General features: G+C 40.2%; 2 protein-coding genes across 2 annotated transcripts in view; both read left to right on the top strand.

The window, feature by feature from the left end:
- Positions 1–26: 26 nt before the first annotated feature.
- LOC107566019 (nuclear receptor corepressor 2-like) lies at positions 27–13115 on the top strand. Its single transcript, XM_016251372.1, has 14 exons — positions 27–376; positions 462–671; positions 920–1171; positions 1457–1552; positions 1656–1868; positions 3884–4070; positions 4159–4550; positions 7175–7293; positions 7526–7866; positions 8305–8441; positions 8532–8585; positions 8729–8947; positions 9447–9608; positions 10162–13115. Exons 2-14 carry the CDS (start codon positions 515–517, stop codon positions 10356–10358), a joined length of 2526 nt encoding a protein of 841 aa, XP_016106858.1. The 5' UTR covers positions 27–376; positions 462–514; the 3' UTR covers positions 10359–13115.
- Positions 13116–13642: 527 nt separating this feature from the next.
- LOC107566020 (coiled-coil domain-containing protein 92-like) overlaps positions 13643–20787 on the top strand; it is a 99497-nt gene continuing 92352 nt past the window's right edge. The window contains exon 1 of the mRNA XM_016251373.1: positions 13643–13709. The gene's annotated coding sequence lies outside the window, so the exon portion shown is untranslated. The remainder of the gene's footprint in view (positions 13710–20787) is intronic.

Genomic DNA, 20787 nt, shown 5'->3' with positions numbered 1-20787 from the left:
CTGTGACGTGATGTTCTCATTCCTCTGAAACAAGAGCCTGTTGGCTCATCCAAGCGCCATGATGTGCGCTCCATCATTGCCAGTTCTCCTCGACCTTACTCTGGACTGTCCGCTCATCTAGAGCTTAGGCCAGAGCACAGAGGGTCTGACAGGGCCCTCTATGAGGAGGTAGGGTGCAAATCCCGACCAAGCGCTGTGGTCAGCACCCCCAGCTCTCTGTCCCGTACCTCTCCATTGGCACTCATTGGAGAGCAAAGCAGCAGACCCCACCACAGTCCAGTGGGCTATGAAGATCACAAAAGATCCGGCTACCCTCCGCCCTCACACAGAGCCTCTCCACTGTCTGGGAGAGAAACCTCACAGCGTGCACATGAAGGTATCATGTTCTACCAATCACTGGCATTCAGTAGCTGGTGTGAGTTGTATGATGTTTAAATATTGTTCCACTGTGTGTGACTTAGGCTCTAGTAAGGCCCAGCAGCAGGAGAGAAAAGCCACTCCCACCCCTCGAGAGATGAGCTCCACCAAGTCTCCACTGGCAGTTGGTGAGCACACTGCGTCTTTGGCTTACGAGAGGATCCTGCAGGGGCTTGGAACTGAGATGTTCCATGGCCAGATACCTCTATCGTTTGACCCTGCAACTCTTCCCAGGGGAATCCCGATTGACCCAGGTATTTGCGGTTAAGCAGCACAATATTAGGGTAGAAATTTCCATGATTGTGGAAAACTTTGAATTATCAGGGAACGTGTGATTTCCAGACCAGTTAAGTTATAAAAAAATCAGCCTTGGTGAACAAAATAGACTTTAACAAACCAGCCCCAGACTTATAAGAGGGCATGTATTTGAAAATAAATGTATTATATCATGTATTTTGTAATGCATTTCTTGCTTTGACTTTGTTTCTTGTCTACACAACAGCGTATTACCTGCCTCGTCACCTGGCCCCTGCCCCTGGCTACCCTCACCACTACCCACCCTACCTGATTAGAGGTTTCCCTGAAACAGCAGCCCTGGAGAACAGACAAACGCTCTTCAACGACTACATTACCTCCCAGCAGATGCACCAGTGGCCAGCCGCTGCTGCCATGGCTGCCCAGAGACCTGACCTGCTCAGAGGCCTGACGCCTCGAGAGCAGTCCCTTAACTTAGCCTACTCACCCACACCCAGAGGTGAGGGGTCCTTAAAGGGGCTTTTGCCCTTCACATTATTTTAGTCTTCTAAAGAAACAGAGTACAATTTAAGTCATTATTCACTGACAATTGCATGAGATTAATAAACAATAGTATTTTTTTTTTTTTTGGGAAAAACTATTCCAAATGACCTGGTGGAAGCTGTCATGTAGCTTAATACAAAAATAGGCAATGCTACCTAAATAATGGGCAGTCATATTAAAAATGACATGTTATATACTTATGATCATCAGAGGCACATTCATTTTTACTTTCCATTTGCAGGAACATCTGCATCGCCCATGAATCGTATCACATACATCTCAGGAACCTCTCCAGCTTTCCCCAGCGGAGCCTACAACACCTCTCCCATCTCACCAGGTATAGAGCAACACACTCACTCAAACACACAACATGATGATTTAAAAATAAATTTTCTGTATAAGCGCCATTCACTTCACTTTATAACTCTATCTCTTAACAGTGGGAGCCTCTCACATGAGCAAGATCCAAGGCAGTTCGACATCCTCAGAGAGAGAAAGAGAACGGGAGAGAGAGAGAGAAAGAGAGAGGGATCGTGAGAGAGAGAGAGAGAGGGACAGGGAACGAGAGAGAGAGCGTGAGAAAGATCGGGACAGAGAAAGAGACAAGTCCCTCGGTCATGGTAACGTGGAACATGCCCCTATATGGAGACCAGGTGAGCGCCCTCACTGCCTTTTATTTTTAACGTGTACAGCCACTTTATTGAACGTCTTTGTATCATCTTCATTGGGGGCTTTTCTCATCAAATATTTATGGAATTAGATGTGCTTAATTTAGCTTGTTGACAGATTTTAATTTAATTAACTTAATAAATCATTAACTGTTTTACAGCTGTTATTTTAGTACCATTCATATAGTTTTATAATATTTATTCATGTTTATTTGACTTTATTTTTTATTTTTTAGTTTATTTGAAGATCCAAGGCAGTTCGACATCCTCAGAGAGAGAAAGAGAACGGGAGAGAGAGAGAGAAAGAGAGAGGGATCGTGAGAGAGAGAGAGAGAGGGACAGGGAACGAGAGAGAGAGCGTGAGAAAGATCGGGACAGAGAAAGAGACAAGTCCCTCGGTCATGGTAACGTGGAACATGCCCCTATATGGAGACCAGGTGAGCGCCCTCACTGCCTTTTATTTTTAACGTGTACAGCCACTTTATGGAACGTCTTTGTATCATCTTCATTGGGGGCTTTTCTCATCAAATATTTATGGAATTAGATGTGCTTAATTTAGCTTGTTGACAGATTTTAATTTAATTAACTTGATAAATCATTAACTGTTTTACAGCTGTTATTTTAGTACCATTCATATAGTTTTATAATATTTATTCATGTTTATTTGACTTTATTTTTTATTTTTTAGTTTATTTTAGTAGTTACAGTGGGTTTAGAAAAGAATCACCCCCTTTAAAATAATCAAATTTTGTTGCTTTGCAACCTGAAAATCAAGACGGACACAGTTTTTGTTTTATCCAGCTGTATTTACTCAGTGCAGCTTATAACATCCAAGTGAAAGATATAACACCAACATGTTTGAAAAGAATAAAAAAACAGAATTACTGATTTGGAAAAAGGATCACCCCCTTGTGTCAGTACTTTGTTGAACCACCTTTTGCTTTTGTTACAGCCTTTAGTCTGTTGGGATATGTCTCTCTCTCTACTAACTTTGCACGTCTAGACTTTGCAATATATGCCCACTCTTCTTTACAGAACTGCCCAAGTTAAATTTGTCAGTTAAAGTCAGTTCAATTTGATGGTGTCCGTTTGTGGACTGCACTCTTCGTCATTCCACAGATGTTCAGTGGGGTTTAAGTCTGGGCTCTGACTAGGCCATGCAAGGACATTCACCTTTTTCTCCTTCAATCACTGTGTGCTCCGTTTTGCTGTGTGTTTTGGGCCATTGTCATGTTGGAAGGTAAACCTTCTTCCCATTGACAACTTTCTGGCAGAGGACAGCAGATTTTCCTCAAGAATTTGACGGTATTTTGCCCCATCCATTTTTCCTTCTATCTTGACAAGTGCTCCAGTCCCTGCTTCAGAGAAACACCCGCATAACAGGATATTACCACCTCCATGCTTTACTGGAGGAATGCTGTTATTTGGATAGTGAGCTGAATTGGATTTCTGCCAGACATATCGTTTGGTGTTGAAGCTTTTGATGATCCTTTTTCCAACTCAGTGATTCTGTTTTTTTATTTTATTTTTCTGACATGTTGGTGCTATGTCTTTCACTTGGATATTATAAGTTTCACTGAGTAAATACAGCTGGATAAAACAAAACCTGTGCCCGTCTTCATTTCAGGCTGCAAATCAACAAAATGTGATTATTTTAGGAGGGGGTGGGGGTGATTATTTTCTATACCCACTGTATGTAGTTTTATCATTTTTATTAGTTTTTGCGTTTTTATTTCTATTTAGCTTTAATTTATTTTAATTTCAGTTTTAGTTGTATTAATTTTAGTATTTCAACTTCAATATATATTTCAGTACAGTTTTTCATCTGATATTTCTATATATTTTTATTTTATTTCAGCTTAATTTAAATTTTTAATACACAAATTTTACAGCTGTAGTTATAATTGAAATAATATCGAGTTGTTCTGTGTCAGTGTACTTTAGCAAATAGCAATATGCAGATCAGCATTGCTAAATGTCTGAACATTGTGTCCAAACAGGAGCTCCAGAACAGATGGGTGGCAGCAGCAGCAGCAGTTCTCGTCCCCCATCTCATCCATACAGTCACCAGTCGTCTCCGCTCTCCCCCCGTCCCCAGGACTGCCTGCAGCAGAGACCCAGTGTTCTGCACAACACCAGCTCAAAGAGCCTGCCCAATTCTGAGCACAATAGTCCCTCTGTGCTGCGGTGAGTCTTCACTGCTCAATCTGCTGTCTGAGCAGTCCATTGAGGTAAACATGTTGAAGTTGTCTCTAATTTGTTTACCTTTCTTCAGGCCACCGGGCTCTGCTCGCTATCAGGGCTTTAGTGGGCACCTTCGGTCTGGTCTAGCCAATGAGGGTTACCCATCTGGTACAGACTCAAACGCTAAAGACTCGAGCAGAGATGGGGGCAAGAGCCATGGGCGTGGAGGTCTGCCCAAACAACAAGACCTTTCATCCTCCAGCCCTGGTGCCGGTGGTTCATACCCCTCTCCTTACAACCAGGCCTCTGGTGCCCACCTTGGTCTGCCCACAAGTCGAGGGCACCACTTGCTGACTTCCGAAAGCAACAGCGGCAGCAGTTCCATCCCGTCTCGTGGTGGGGATGGCATCAGCAGCGCGTCAAGTAGGGAAAAGACTCAAAACAAAGTGATGTCCATACAGGAACATGAACTTCGAGCACTCGGTAAGACCACCATGTCAGCGGCCAACTTCATAAACGCGATAATCATGCATCAAATTTCTTGTGATGCGGCGATGCCAGAGACTGGTGCGCTCGCGACCAACGGCACCTGTGATGGTAAGACGCTCTGGGACCTGTGGGCTATTAATGCCACCTTCCCTACCCTCCCCTCCTCTCCCCGTCCTTCCTGTTCTCTACCAGTCCACCCAAGACATTTCCATCCCTCCACCCTTCCTCTACCCCTCCTGTGCCCCTGCCCCATTCCCGCCCCCTTTACGTCTGTGGCCTAGTGCACGCTTGTGGTGGTTGGCATTGATCAGAATCAACCCAGTTTCCATATTCTTTCGGTTTTGTAAAATTTTTTTTTCTTTGAATATGCTTCTACCTATTGCTTTTTAGCTTTTTTGGCATCTGAAGCATTGCTTAAAGACCACCAAAGGTTTACCTCCCCTTCTGCATCACCTAAACCCGTCTGACCGTTTGCCAAATCCAAATTTTGAGGGGAGATTCTGCACGTTTCAGTCCAAACTTCCACAAATGAATTTATTGAAGCTCATTAAATGATTTGAGCTTCTGCTCTGTAACGGCCACAGGCGTATATCTAGGTGAACTGGTAAATCACTGTACGCCCTAACGGTCCAGAATGACGTGTCTGGAGACAAGCTTTCTAGACCAGAGAGAGATCCTGAGGTGAACTTTAAGAGCTCAGTCATTCCAGTCATGTGGTTGCTCATTGTTTCATAACGTCTTTATTGGCTTGCCTCTTGTGTTCCCCCTTTATCTTCTTCTACTTCTTTTTTTTCTTTTTAAATTTGGGGAACATTCCATAGCTCTTCGTGTTTGCTTCCCGTTTCATTTCCTTTTTGGGAGGGAGGGCACTCTGGCACTCTGACAGTTTGATAGCTGCATGAAGCAAACAAATTATACAAGTTATAGAGAAAGAGGGTCAAGATGGATCTGGAGCTGAATGATTTTCAAGGTCTTTGGTTCCTAACGATTGTTGAATATCAGCCATCGTATTGAATCTACAGCCAAAAGACTGAAATCTCACTCGTATTAAACACATGAGGCTTGCTTTTAGTACACTATTGTTTGGTTTGTGGTGAGTGAGATTGAGAAGTGAGAAGTTATTTATAATGTTACCAAAGTTTTCTGTTTCAAATAAATTCAGTTCTTTGTTTGAGAAAGAAAAAAAATCACAGTTTCCATGAAATATTAAGAATATTAAGTGATAATAATAAGAAATGTTTCTTGAGCAACAAATCAGCATATTATAATGATTTCTGAAGGATTATGTGACACTAAGACTGGAGTAATAGCTGCTGAAAATTAAGCTTTGTCATTACAGGAATAAATTACATTTATAAAAATGGTAACAGTTTACAATAAGGTCTTATTTAGTTTAATGCATTAGTTTACATGAATTAACTGTGAACAATACATTTATAGCATTTATACATTTTTGTCAATTATTAAAAATGCAATTGTTCATTGTTCATGTTAAGATACAACTTTTGATTTAAAAAATGTTAGCAAATTTAGAAATGTATAAGATTAATAAATGCTGTAGACGTGGTGTTCCAAGTTAACACAACGTTAACAAATGAAACCTAATTTTAAAATGTTACCAAGAAATATTAAAATAGAAAGAAGATATTTTAAATTGTAATAATATTCCACAATGTAACAGTTTTACTGTATTTTTTATAACAATAAATGCTGCTACAGTGAGCATAAGAGACTTCTTTCAAAAAACATTGAAAAAATATTACTGTGCCCAAACATTTGAAAGGTAGTGTAAATTGTTAGGACCATATTTATGAGGGGGGGGGGGGGGTTCTTCAAAAATACTAAAACAGTTGTCATGTGTCTGACACTCTTATGTGGGATCAAAATCAATAATTCCTTGTGATTCACATCTCTACATTTAACCAATGTTGTTCTTGGATGTGCTTACAGTCTATTAAGATTTTTCAATCCATTTGAATTGAATCCATGAATTGTCAATGTAAATATTATTGCTTTTGTTTATATTATTTTTAATATGTAGTTTAAACCATTTATATGTGAGAGGCTTTCTCAAAACTGCCAAAAGAATGAATACAATTATTAAGTGGAATCGGAATCATACAGTAGCCCTTAATCAGGTGTTACCACATTTGTCACTCATTATATACTTTTTTCTGTTGTAAAGATAAGAATGGGTAGGGTCAAAACAGTGGGAAAATCCAAATGTACAGCTGCAGAAAAAGGAAAATATCTTTGGCTCTTTGGCCTGGTAATAACAGACATATCCACCTCTCCTATCTTCACAGCTCATTTTAAACACGCATTTTGCTTCTGTTTTATTGTTGTGTTTTTGTTCAAAGCATTTCTGCTAATCGGCACAATGCTTACACTCCGCTACAGTCAGATGCCTCCATAATGTTGACTTGATATCTGAACACACGTGTGAGCAAGTCATTGAGTACTGTAATCCCAGAGCCTGTATGTGACCGCACAGCTTACACACCCGTCTCTGCTCTTACCCTCAGAGTAATCCAGAGCCTTCTGACATACCATACTCAAACGCACTTTCATATTTTCTTCTCTTCCCGTCTATGTGTGCTTCCCTGTCCTCTCTGCAGCTCACCAAAAGGCACTAGAACAGCTGTACGGGTCTGAGGACAGACTTTCTCCAGGTCAGCAGCCGCCGTCTGCCGTCAAAGGCTCTCAGAGAGTGGTCACCCTCGCCCAGCACATCAGTGTAAGTGCTACAAAATGAAACAAAAATGTCCCTGCACAATAAAACAATCTAAAAAAAAATATTTCCAGTGGGCAAATATTGCCCTTTTATGGAAAATTTATTTCAAACCCTGGTCAGAACCATCTGTTTTATAGTTTATGCAGTATCACAGAAAGAATAGTTGCTGTTCTGAATATAAATGTGTACTTTTCACCTGCTTGCACATCACCAAATGGATGTCTTCACTTTACAGGAGGTGATCACTAAAGACTACACACGACAGTCGCAGCAAGGCCAGATAGGTGGTCAATCATCTCTACAGCCTGTGTTTGGGTATCACAACTCCCCTGTGCTGGATCTCACCCGTCCTTCCAGCGCCCCCCAAGCCCAGACCCCAACAGACCCCAACGCCCGCTATACCCCAGAAGGCACTGCTGCTGAGAGGGAGAGAGGGAGAGACAGGTCTCCTCCTCAGAGTAAGGCCTCTCCAGTTTGTCTGGCTGCTGATGGGATTGAACCCGTTTCACCACCAGGGGCCGTTTCAGAGCCGGAGACGCCAGGAGCCGCCTACCCTAATGAACAAGCAGAGCAGGGGTATATAACACACGAGCAGATGCACTTACACAATAGTGATGACTGTTGGAATCATTGGAGCGGATCGGTTCTTTTGAACAATAAATTGTTCAAAACAACAATTCAGGGGTTCTCAGTCTGCACAGACTGATTCTATCCAATGGACTCTTTTCACATTTCCTTGGTTCACAGAGGTGGAAGTCGTCATAATTGGTTGAACTTTAGTGGTGGATAGAAAACTACAACAGATATAATTTTTGCATTTCCATTTGTTAATGTTAATAACTGTGGAAGCACATCATCACAGTCTGCGAAAAGGGTCCATTCTTGAACAAATCAATAAAACTATTTGACACAGTAAAAGGATTCATTCATTAATTGGACAACACTAGCACACAGACAAATAAACAGTCTTTCATCCTACATTTTCATTACTCGTTCTCTGCTTTTGTGTCTCAGTATGGGATCTCGTTCTCCGGCCAGTAGCTCTCAACCACCAGCTTTCTTCAGTAAACTGACTGAGAGCAACTCTGCCATTGTCAAGAGCAAGAAGGAAATGATTAAGAAGATGGTGGTCGGCGCAGAGGCTGAATTTAGTGAGTTAATGGGACTGAATCTGTTGTACAATATATGTTATTGTTGCTAGCTAAAGGGCTCAAACTTATCTCTTCCGGTCTCTGTTTTAGACCAGGGCCAACCTGGGACAGAAATCTTTAATATGCCTGCCTCTACAAATGCAGGTGAGCATCTCCTCCAGTTGTGGTCTATTCTCTACAATAGCAGTTCATTTTATACTACTGTCCTGTGTCTCAAAGAAAGCTTGCCAAATAACACTTCACACACTCCTGTTTCTTTAACACAACCACTGTTACATCTCTTTTAGCACCCGTGAGCGTGCGCAGTCACCCAGCACCAGAGGCCAGTGGTAATACTATAGGTCTGGAGGCCATCATCAGGAAAGCCCTCATGGGCAAGTATGATGAACAGATGGATGATCGCTCACCGTCCAACTCTGTCAACTCGATGAGTGTTGGTGTGCCAGCTGCTGTTGGGCCGCCAGCTTCAGCGGATGGGCGTTCTGAAGACCCCTACTCCCTGCCAGGTGCGCCAAATAAATCCTTGATAATTCAGCTACCTTCATGGCAGCAGGTGTCAGGTTTTGGGGCCATTTCTTTGACCAAATGTCCTCACAAAGATAGTAAATTATTAACAGCATGTGATAAATTGTTACATAATGTGCCTGTATTTAATGCACTTGTGTTTTCTTATCCTGCATTTTTTTTTTTTTAAAGGGAAAGTAACACAAGCTGTTTGATTTGGCACTTGCCTTATTTTACTAGTTTTTACCAAGAAACAGGTGAATTTGTGCCAAAATATTGTTTAGTTCTTTTCATGTCTAGAACAAAATAAGCATGGTCTCTGCTGTCTATTAGTTGCATATGCATAGTTTTTCCCTGTTGTCCATGACCCTATCAGAACAGACCTGCAAACCATTTTTGATACACGCTCCACCAGTTGACAGTGATTTTGGAAACACATTCAGGCATTTTAATATTTGTTTGTCCGAATATCTCTGATTTGTGTCCTGTGTTTGGATTCAGTCAAATCCAAGGGAGGGCGCTCTAACGGTCGCAAGACTAAGTCTCCTGGTCTGTCTGGAGGAGAGAGACCTTCATCTGTGTCCTCTGTCCACTCTGAGGGAGACTGTAACCGTCACACCCCACTCAGCAACAGAGTGTGGGAGGACAGACCCTCATCTACAGGTACAAACACAATCACAGTACGATTGAGAAACTTATTAAATATTAGCAACATATGTCAACTAAAATAACTGAATCGATTTCAACTAATATTTCAAATCATTATAAAATACATTTTGAGAGAAATTAATAATTTCAGCAATGTTGCAATAATTTGATCAATAGTGACTTTTTATTCATCAAAAAATCCAAAAAAGAAATACATCAGGGTTTTCTACAAAAATATTAAGCAGCCCAACCATTTTCAACATTGATAAAAGTCAGAAATGTTTCTTGAGCATCAAATCAGCATATTAGAAGGATTTGTGAAGGATCATGTAAATTCAGCTTTACCGTCATATGAATTAATTCTATTTTAAAATACATTCAAATAGAAAAGTTATTTTAAATTGCAATAATATTTCACAATATTACTGTTTTTACTGTATTTCGATCAAATAAATTCAGCCTTGATGATCATACTTCTTTTAGAAACAATAAAAAAATCGTATCGAATGATACTGTGCATTTTATTTATCTATATTTTCTGATCTTTTTTTCTGGTTCCTCCTCTCAGGCCCCACTCCGTTCCCCTGTAATCCCCTGACCATGCAGATGCGTCTCCCCAGCGGGATGATGTCGGGACCCTCACCTTCCCCTACGCAGCAGGGCACGTCTGTACCTCCACAGGGCCAGACTCAACCCCGCACCTGGGAGGAAGAGCCCAAACCTCTGCTGTGCTCTCAATACGAGACCCTGTCAGACAGCGAGTGAACACACACCTCACGCCGCATACACTAGGACTGAACGTTTGCTGCTTATGAACAAAAACTTGTTACTGTAAACAGGGATGTTCGTGAACACACACGTACTCATGTCCACACTGACATACACTTACGGGAACACACACGCCATCTGCGCTCATGCCCTCTGATACCTCTAAACATATTCATACATACAGAGACACACATCCCATAACCCACCCCAAGCGCGCACACTCACGCCATTAGTGGAAGTGCATTAAATGGCTGCAGACGCGTGTTGTGTCAGTGTGTTTGTGAATGCGCACACATGTATTAGCGTGTGCATCACTCCAGGACTACTTGTAGGATGAATCACTTTTTAGTTTTTTTTTTAATATGAATATATATAAATACTCCTATTTGTGTCGTCTTGCAGGCCTTATCAGAGTTGACTCATGGACTGAATCTGTTTTGTTGACGCGTTTTGGAGCATTCCTCAGACTGCTCAGGACACACCTTTATACTGTAATACAACTGCAAATTGTTTGTTTTGTGTGTGTGTGTGTGTGTGTGTGTGTGGTGTAATGCAAAGGCTGGATGAATCCTCTGCAGAAATGAGCACCCACCCACACACACGCACGTATGCCCTCATGTGCATCTGCAGTCCTTCATGATGGTTCATGTGTTGCCAAGATGAGCCTGTTGTTGTTGTTTTTTACGGATCTGATGCTGTTGGGCCTTCCGAGTATGTGTGTGATGAAACAAGACCTTCAGAGAAGCACGTTAGCCAATCCCTGCACTAAACTGTACTGGTATTTAAGCAGATTTAATTTTATCCTGTAACATTCTGTCCTTACCTTGCTACTTCTGAGAGTTTACATGGGCGGCCAAATCATTGGTTTACAGGGTACACATAATGTTCATTTGTTGACATCAAACCTTCATTTTTTACTTTAGTTTTGACATTCAGAAGCGTCTCTAGCTGACCAATAATACGTTGTCTTTTCAGTCGTCTCTGTGATAGTTGATGGGAGATGTTTTTAGTTTTAAACTTTTTTTTATGTACATGATCCTTGTTTGGAAGGTTTTTTGTTTTTTTTTGTGATGAGTTAAGCACTTAGTAGGCAAACGGTTCCTGTCTGTGTCCTTTAACGGACGCTGACCTGAATGCAACTTTTAATACAGCATTTATTTGTTTACTTTCTTATACAGTATTTTGTTGATTTGTTTCGTCACCTACCTAGTCAAGTGTTCCACACTCTAGCGACAATCACTGGCAGAGAGTTGAGCGAGTGGACACGTCTTTAGGGGAAGCTGCTTTGTCAGGTCTGAATGTTCCCAGTAAACCTGATGTTTTTCACGTCATCTATTTGTTGAAGAGTTAAAGCCATGCTGTCTGGCCAGTCCTTTGACATGACACTCACTGAGAGCTGCTTTACTTTTGCTCTTTGTGCTTGACCGAAGGGTTCGGGATGTTTTTTTTCTTCCTGTGGGCGAATTTGAGGAGATGATGTATCCTGCGTAATAAAATAAAGAGGTGAGCAGATGCCACACCTCATATAACCTGTAGTCCTTCACTCTGTACAGTTTTAAATATAATTCTAGTGTTAAGTGCCATGTATTTGACATATACATTTCTGAAGTTAAAACTACCAAGTGACTACGCACAATTGTTTGTTTTTTAAAATTTGTTTCTTTTCTCCTTGCTATGTCAGGGTTGTACAATTTGTCACACAGGCACAATTTAAAACCATGAAGGAGACATTTACCGTGTCAGTCTCCTCTCCAAAATGCCTCTTTTTTAGGACCACCTCAGCGGTGTGGTTACTAATTGTTTTTGCATGCATATTAGATATAATGAAATGTTTTAATTCGTATTGTTTAACTTTTATTTGTCACATGGTTTTACTATGAAAGGTATCTTTAACAGTTCAAACTGCAATACTCAATGTAATCTCCAGACTGGGGATATTTTTGGAAGCTAATTAAAGGATGAAACTTAAAGTTCATCAGTGGGTTTTATCCGGTTTGGGAGCTTTTGTTATTGCTTTGGTGATCGAGGACAGATTTAGTGCACTACCTAGTGTGGTTTTGTAAAAAGGGGCTTTATCTTCAGTCACTTCAATCCCAAATACACTCATATCAAGATCCCTGAATGGGGTGTGTGAACAGTAGCTATACTTTTTTTTTTTTACACACCATAACTTCTTCACAAACATCCCAGAATGCTCTGCTCTGATTTTGAGATTCATTCTCTGACATATCACTCCAGACAGTATTGTATTTAGTGGACAAGTCTCTCTAAAGTTCAGTGTTTTCTTGTACAACGAGCCCTCTTTCCTCTAAATTGACTGTTTGACCTTTTTACTGAGGACAGTATTGCACTTTCCTCAGATGAGGAGGCATTCTCATTTGTAACTGATAAACATAAATGAAGCTGAGAGATTAAAATAAATGAAGAGGAGAGAGGTGGGAAAACAGTAGTAATAGTCGCCCCTCTTAAGATTGGAAAGGTTAAGTGGGTATTTGGGTGGCATCTGTTTTTGTACAACCATTTTGTGCATAGTGCATTTTGTTTTTGTTTTGTATTAAGACCCACTGTATTATAGCGAGGAGTGTAAATAGACCTAAAAGGATGTACATATTTATGTGATTTGCTGCAAGATTGATATTCACACTGTTGTATTTCAACATGGCCACCAGCAAGCTTTGTGGATAGCAGTGTAAAAATTAAATTGAAAAAAAAAACAGACACTGCCTTAATGTTTAAATAAAAAGCTTATTGCCATTGATTTGTCTTTTTTCCTTTTTTTTTCTTCTTTTTTTGATTGTGCCACTGTTGTGATTTACATTGGCCACCAGCAAGCTTTGTGGATAGCAGTGTAAAAATTAAATTGAAAAAAAACAGACACTGCCTTAATGTTTAAATAAAAAGCTTATTGCCATTGATTTGTCTTTTTTCCTTTTTTTTTTCTTCTTTTTTTGATTGTGCCACTGTTGTGATTTACATTGTTCTGTTATTGGTAGTATGTATTTATTTGTAATTTATAATGTTTCTTAATCCTGGTCCTGGAATACCTCAGCAAGCCGGCGGAGGCAGTGTGATGCTATAGTTTGGGCAATGTTCTGCTGGGAAACCTTGGGTCCTGCCATCCATGTGGATGTTACTTTGACACGTGCCACCTACCTAAGCATTGTTGCAGACCATGAACACCCTTTCATGGAAACAGTATTCCCTTGGTGGCTGTGGCCTCTTTCAGCAGGATAATGCACCCTGCCACAAAGCAAAAAGGGTTCAGGAATGGTTTGAGCTTTCCAGAGGAGAGACCAGAGAACAGAAAGGCCTGAAAACGGAGGCCGAGGTTGTTCTGTTTCTGTTCACGTGAGTAACATTGGTTTTGCTCATAGACGGTAAAAAAAAAAAAGATGTACGACGCGTCTCCACTTCCTTCCACTGTAGAAAAGTGAAGCCAAAACATGTATGGCCGTCATTCAGAGCTGCAAGTCCGCCTAAACTCCCTCAGACCCAGTCGCAAGCTTACAATCATGACACCACATCCCGTTTTCATACACGAAAATTAACCATGGTTTTTGGCGTATTGATTACCATTTGTAACAGTTAAACTATGATTGGTGTAGGAAAGAAATATACAAAAATAAAAAGGCCAAAAAATATATTTGCTAAAACATTTATATATTTACGAAATTAATTTTCTAAAATATTTTTAATATATCAAAAAAATGTGCATTTTTTGCATAATTATTTCCAATATATTTTAAATATTTGTATATTTTGCTCTCCATATTTCAATCCAAGAAAATACGTTCACACATGTCGCAAAAGTTAAAAATCTTTGTTGTCTATACATGTAATCGTAACACATTTGCATAAAAATTCAAATTAGAATATTACAATATTTCATGTTTAAATTAAATATTATTTCACATTTAATATGTAAAATTACAATATTTGTGAAGAATTCTTGTAAATCGGGACACAGTTTGCCACTGAGTTGACTGGAAAAAATGGCCCAGTTATCCTGAATTAACCCCTAGCAACGCCTCATATTTGTTAAACACTATTTGAAGTTTCCTTGCATTATGCTGATACTCAGAAAGGTTGCCAGAAATTGTGTGCTCAATGAAAAGTAAGCAATATAAGTAATTAAAATCATTGTGAATCATTACAATAAACAAATGCATATGATTAACTGCATAGGAAGGGAAATATTAGCCTTAGGCCTTGTAAGCACATCAGATTTTGATTGGCTGACTGTTCTTCTAGGTGCTAATGGGAAATGTGTCTGTTTTAGGAGCCTACTAGGTATGTTTTGTTTATGTGCCTTACTGTTCACAGAAGAGCGAAAACATTCAACATTTTATATTTAATAGCAGTGGAAACACTTCGTTTAAGCACGGTCTCCATCCTGTAAAGCAAATTCAAAGAACTGCAATCCAAATTCTTGAGTACCAGTTCTTTTATGACTCAGTCAAGACGATTCGCCAAATGTTTGCAAATCATTAAACTGGAAAAGTTCGTTTGAAAGTAAAACTGTAAGGCGTGGGGAAAAGTAGGCAACATAAGCTTTTGCTAAAGCAGGTAGGGAAACATACACGAGAGACAGGAGCAGAAATTGACTAACTAATACACAATTTATACATTTCAAAATATATACCCTTCATAAATATAGTGATATCAGCACACAGCTTTTGTGATTCTGTAAAATAAACATATAGCATTTACTGTATTAAACCTGATCTAGCCTAAAGCAAGCTTGAACGTATGGATTAAAATGATATACGCTCCAAAAAGCCCCAATACCTCTCTCACTGCTGGCAGTTTTTATAAGAGAATGGTGGAAGGGTTTTTCATCTTAAGCTGGAAAGTATTTAACCTTGTTGGAAAATGCTGTGTAAGTGATAATGTGAATGGAAATCAGAGACCCAAGAAGACAAACATACAGCCGTTTTAGGGTTTGGGGCTTTTATTTAATCAGTTTGGATATACTTTCTTAAATTATTTTCTCATCTGTTGTCCAAAAAGAAGATTGATTATCGATTTTTCTTTTATGCCAAAAATCATTAGGATATTAAGTAAAGATCATGTTCAATGAAGATATTTTGTAAATTTCCTACCGTAAATATATCAAAACTTAATTTTTGATTAGTAATATGCATTGCTAAGAACTTCATTTGGACAACTTTGCACCCTCAGATTCCAGATTTTCAAATATTGTCCTATCAAACAAACCATACATCAATGGAAAGCTTATTTATTCAGCTTTCAGATGATGTATAAATCTCATATAGCTTCTATTTTCTCAGCCAGTTCTAATAATCTACAAATTAATGCCAATAGAGCTTAGTCATGGTTAACACATTTAATTGAACACCTCTGTGTTAAATTCAATACAGCATCTAACCTGACTACGATCTAGAGCAGTGGTTCCCAAACCTGTCCTGGAGGCCCCCCTGCCCTGGGCCTCTTGTATGTCTCCCTTCTCTAACACACCTGATTACACTCATCAGCTCGTTAGTAGAGACTGTAATAACTATTGGGTGTGTCTGATTAGGGAGCCATACAAAATGTGCAGGGCAGGGGGTTTTCCTCCAGGACAGGTTTGAGAACCACTGGGCTGTGTCCGAAATCGCCCCCTATACCCTCATTCACTATTCCCTACATTAGGTCACTAATTCAGTTCACTAGAAGGAGTGAATGAAAACGAGTAGTGAATTCTGACACTGAGTGCACTGGAAGGAATGCCGCTTCTGCATAGTGTGTGCTTGCTGTTTATTAATCATTTGAAACTAGCAAACTAGCAGCTCCAGTAGTAAGATTCAAGGATTTATCGTGAACTCTGTCACGGAAATTATGTATAAACCCTAATCAAACAATTTAATAATCAATTTACAGTGAATTTATACCCGTGTTGTACATTATGCTGTACGCCACGGATGAGCGCTTTGTATAAATGAATGGATTGATTATTCAGCTGCGGGCGCCATCTTCTGGCGAGATGCGGGAATTCATTCGGCACGTGACTCTCACGGTGCATTATGGGCATTCTCTAGCCGTTGAGCGTGCACCAGTTATACACTCGTTTTTGCAGACACACACACACACACACACACACCACGTGAGCGTTCAGCACCTTCCTCAGTGTCCAGCACGTACACGCTCTGCTTCTCACTCTCTGTCTCTGACACCTCATAAAACCCAATTCCTCAGCAGCATATCATCAGCCAAACCGTCATGTGATGTGACATGGGAAACGTGGGCTCTTCCTGAGCTCGAGCGGAATATTTTTAACTCTCACATCCATCAAACAGAAAATGGCATTTTGAAACCAAAATGAGCATTTCTAAATGTTGTCAGAGACTGGAAGCTGACTGCACTCATGCATGTCCTTTGGGTGGGAATCATTTTTTCCCCTCTCTACGAATCATACAACTTTGGCGGCACATGGTCATGAACAGGATGCCGTCTTCTATACCAGGGAGACACTTATGGCATTGTGCTTCATCTGTATGCGCTTTGAAATACCCGCAGAGCTGCGGAGATGACCACAACAATGGATATTTGCTTTGCCGCAAGCTAGAGGCACAGTTCAGCACAGAGGTAAACGGGGAGGTTTATGACAGCGTTTGAGGAGGAGAGGAAATCGTCCAGCTCTGCCTTCAATGATCCTGTTCAATGCCCGCTCACTATGGAATAAAATGGATGCTCTTCAGTCACAATTTATTTATGATATTGTGATGCATTTCATTTTTAAATCTGTTTTTCAATTTAACAGAGGGTGGTCTGGCTCAGTTTAAGCCAAGAAAGTGAGTAATTAGCAGCAAAATTAAAAATCCTCCCTTTACTAACATATATGCTGTTTATGAGAGGTTTCTGGCATCATGCTTTTGTCTCATGGATGTGGGCCAGTGAGAAAGGGATCGCGCCCTTGAGCATGTGCGTCTGTGTCCATATGAGTACGAGTTAAATCCAGGACGGACGGATCCACTGTGCTGTTACACAGAGTGCCGTCAGAGCACACACAAACCCTGTACACTCAGTGACATTAGAGACAGATCTCGACAGGGACAGAGCAGTTAAAGGGGTCATATGACATTGCTAAAAAAAACATTATTTGGTGTAACGCAATGTGTTTGTGTGGTTCAAGGTCAAAAAACTCATTATTTTCCACATACTGTACATTATTGTTGCTCCTCTATGCCCCTGCCTTTCTGAAACGCATCGATTTTTAAAAAGCTCATCGTTCTGAAAAGCGCGTCGTGCTCTGATTGGCCAGCTATCTAGTGCGTTGTGATTGGCCGAATTCCTCAAGCATGTGACGGAAATTCAGATTCAAGGAAATTCAAGGAAATTCAAGGAAATTCAGGTTCAGAAAACTTTCCTCCGTAAAATGCGCTGCACACACTCGAATATTTGGGTTGTACTGTTCTGGAACAGTGTTGCAAACAAAACTTAACCACTGATTTCTAGTTGTGTCTTCTTTTGGAAGGCCAAACAAAGTAGTTTGGCTTTTGCAATGAAACACAGCGTCTCCATCACATGATGGCGGCGCAACAATACTACAGTGAGAATAAAAGTTACGCCTTCTTTCTTTGTGTACACATTTGGGCGGTGTTATGCAAATCTTCCCACACAGTGATGTAGACATGTGGGGGCGTGTTTGAACGATGCGTTTTAGGAAGGCGTGGATGAGCGTTCACTTTTATAAAGAATATCTCTTTGGGTTTGAGACTTTCATCTTTGCGACTTTACGGATCTTCTGTATGCACAAACAGCTTTTAACACTCCAAAGACAAAGGGAAACATGAAATCGCATCATATGACCCCTTTAAAATTTCAACAGGATGGCTGCAGTGGACGCCTCAACCAAACAGTATCTTAATCAAAGCTTGAAGGCTGAAGAGAGTTTGACATTATAGTGGCATCACTATATTGACTGACTGGGTCAGGAGGTCTAGAATAACTATTTCATCCAAGGAGGTCTAGAATACTAAGAGAAAGCCAGGTATTATACTTAATACATTATACTAGATTTCACCAGATGTCAATTTGATATTGTAGAGAAATATAAACACTATAAAAAATATCTAACTTAGAGTTTACTTGTCAAAACTAAAAATAATGGCAACAGGCCTCTGGCCATCAATGGAGAAAATATGCTTTTTTTCTCACAGACGATGCAGTTCTACCAGCAGGGGCGAATGGGATGACGCTAACTAGTCAAACCTTCATTTGTACAAGTAAACACCACACTTGTGTATAAGGTTTTAATGGTATTACTATTACTGATACTGCTAATCGATCTGATACTTTGTCATTTCTAAATTGCATCCTAGATGAATGTCTTGGTATTTTCTCATATAAAAATGGTTGGTGAGATACAATTTGCAACACATCATTTATGTAGCATTAATAAACATTGTGTATTTTCTTCAGTACCGAAAGCAGAACAGATAACATCCAAGCGTATCGGTACTACAGCCTTTCATCATTTAACCCTGGGGCCCGAATGATACCAGGTTTTGGTACCTATCCCTACATGCAGTTAGAGGTGTTCAGGCTGGACACAGGGCTGTATTTAAAGGTACTCTCATGCCTGTTGTTTGGGGCTCTATACTGACATCTAGTGGCCTGAATTTCCTGATCGAATGTTTTTATTCACTGCTACCTTTTCACACCGGAGGTGTCCGATTAATCTTTGCCTTGTTTGATTTCATGTTTTTAGTCTGTAGTAATGTTCCGGTTGTAGTGTTTGTTTTTGTTATAAATCTGTTTGTTTGCTTCCGTTGTCTTTTACTAGGGGCACTGCTCAGCAGGCGACCTGGCTGCGTAATCGAGTTAGAAAAGAGTATTTTTGGCCTATTTCAAACTATTGCGATTGTTCGATTGGAAGACTGGAAGATGACTGCACTCATGCGTGTCCTTTGGGTGGGAATCGTTTTGTTTTCCCTCGTTACGAATCATACAACTTTGGCGGCACATGGTCATGAACAGGATGCCGTCTTCTATACCAGGGAGACACTTATGGCATTGTGCTTTGTCTGTATGCGCTTTGAAATACCCGCAGAGCTGCGGAGATGACCGCAACAACAGATATTTGCTTTGCTGCAAGCTAGAGGCACAGTTCAGCACAGAGGTAAACGACAGCGTTTGAGGAGGAGAGGAAATCGTCCAGCTCTGCCTTCAATGATCCTGTTCAGTGCCCACTCACTACACTCTTAAAAATAAAGGTGCTTCAAAAGGTTCTTCAAGCGATGCCATAGAAGAACCATTTTTGGTTCCACAAATAATTTCTTTCTTAGCTTTTTATAATCTGAAGAACCATCTTTCGCTACAAAGAACCTTTTGTGAAACAGAAAGGTTCTTCAGATGTTAAAAGTTCTTTATGGAACCATTTAGACAAAAAGGTTCTTCTATGGCATCGTGAAGCACCTTTATTTTTAAGAGTGTACGGAATAAAATGGATGAACTTTGAAATAATACAATTTTCTGTTGAGAATATTGGGATGCAAGCATTATGGCTGTGACAGAGACGTGGTTTCAGGCCGACATCCCCGATGTCTACGTTGAGTTGGACGGTTTTACACTGGTGCGAGTGGACAGAGATCTGGTCAAGTCAGGAAAATCCTGTGGCGGTGGGGTTGTGTTTATATTAATGATCGGTGTTCTGGATGCATTACTGTGAGGGAGACCTTTTATTTGCCACGTGAGTTTGGCAATGTTGTCATCTGCGTTGTTTATGTGCCACCGGATGGAAATGCTGTAAGAGGAGTGTGAGTGCATGCAACAGCAGCTCCAACGCACCCCTAATGCTTCTTTGTTTGTATTGGGTGATATGAATCACTGTTATCTTTAAAAATGTCTTCCTGGTTTTCAACAAAATGTCAACTGCAATACAAGGAACACTAATATTTTGGACAAGTGTTATGGGAACATATCCAATGCATATACTGTGAAAGTTAAACCACCACTAGCAAACTCGGACCATAACACTGTGCTTCTCGTTCCTGTCTACCGTACCTTGCTGAAGTCAATTAAGCCTGTGAACAAGGTGGTGAGACTTTGGTCTTCAGAAAAAGTGGAGATATTGAAAGGCTGTTTTGTCTGTACTGACTGGGAGGTCTGACTCGGAGTATGTCAAATTCTGTGAAGATTCTGTGATTCTAGTTAAACATTTTTCAAATAACAAGCCTTATATCACCAAGGAGGGTAAAGAGTGCATAAATCAGAAACATTTGGCTTTTAAACAACGGGACCCTGAACTTTTAAAACTGGCTCAGAAAAAGCTTAATCATAATATAAGAGAAACTCGTAAAAATTACAGACATTTATCTGATAGTGATCCGAGTAAAAATAAAAAAAAGTTGTGGTCTAAGGTGTGTATAACTAATATGATAGGATGAGTTTGCAGGTTGTAAATGAGGAGACATAAGTACAAATA

The sequence above is a fragment of the Sinocyclocheilus grahami genome, unplaced genomic scaffold, assembly GCF_001515645.1.
Source record: "Sinocyclocheilus grahami isolate Dianchi unplaced genomic scaffold, SAMN03320097.WGS_v1.1 scaffold1041.1, whole genome shotgun sequence".
Taxonomy (NCBI): domain Eukaryota; kingdom Metazoa; phylum Chordata; class Actinopteri; order Cypriniformes; family Cyprinidae; genus Sinocyclocheilus; species Sinocyclocheilus grahami.
This window is presented reverse-complemented; position numbering and strand designations above follow the sequence as displayed.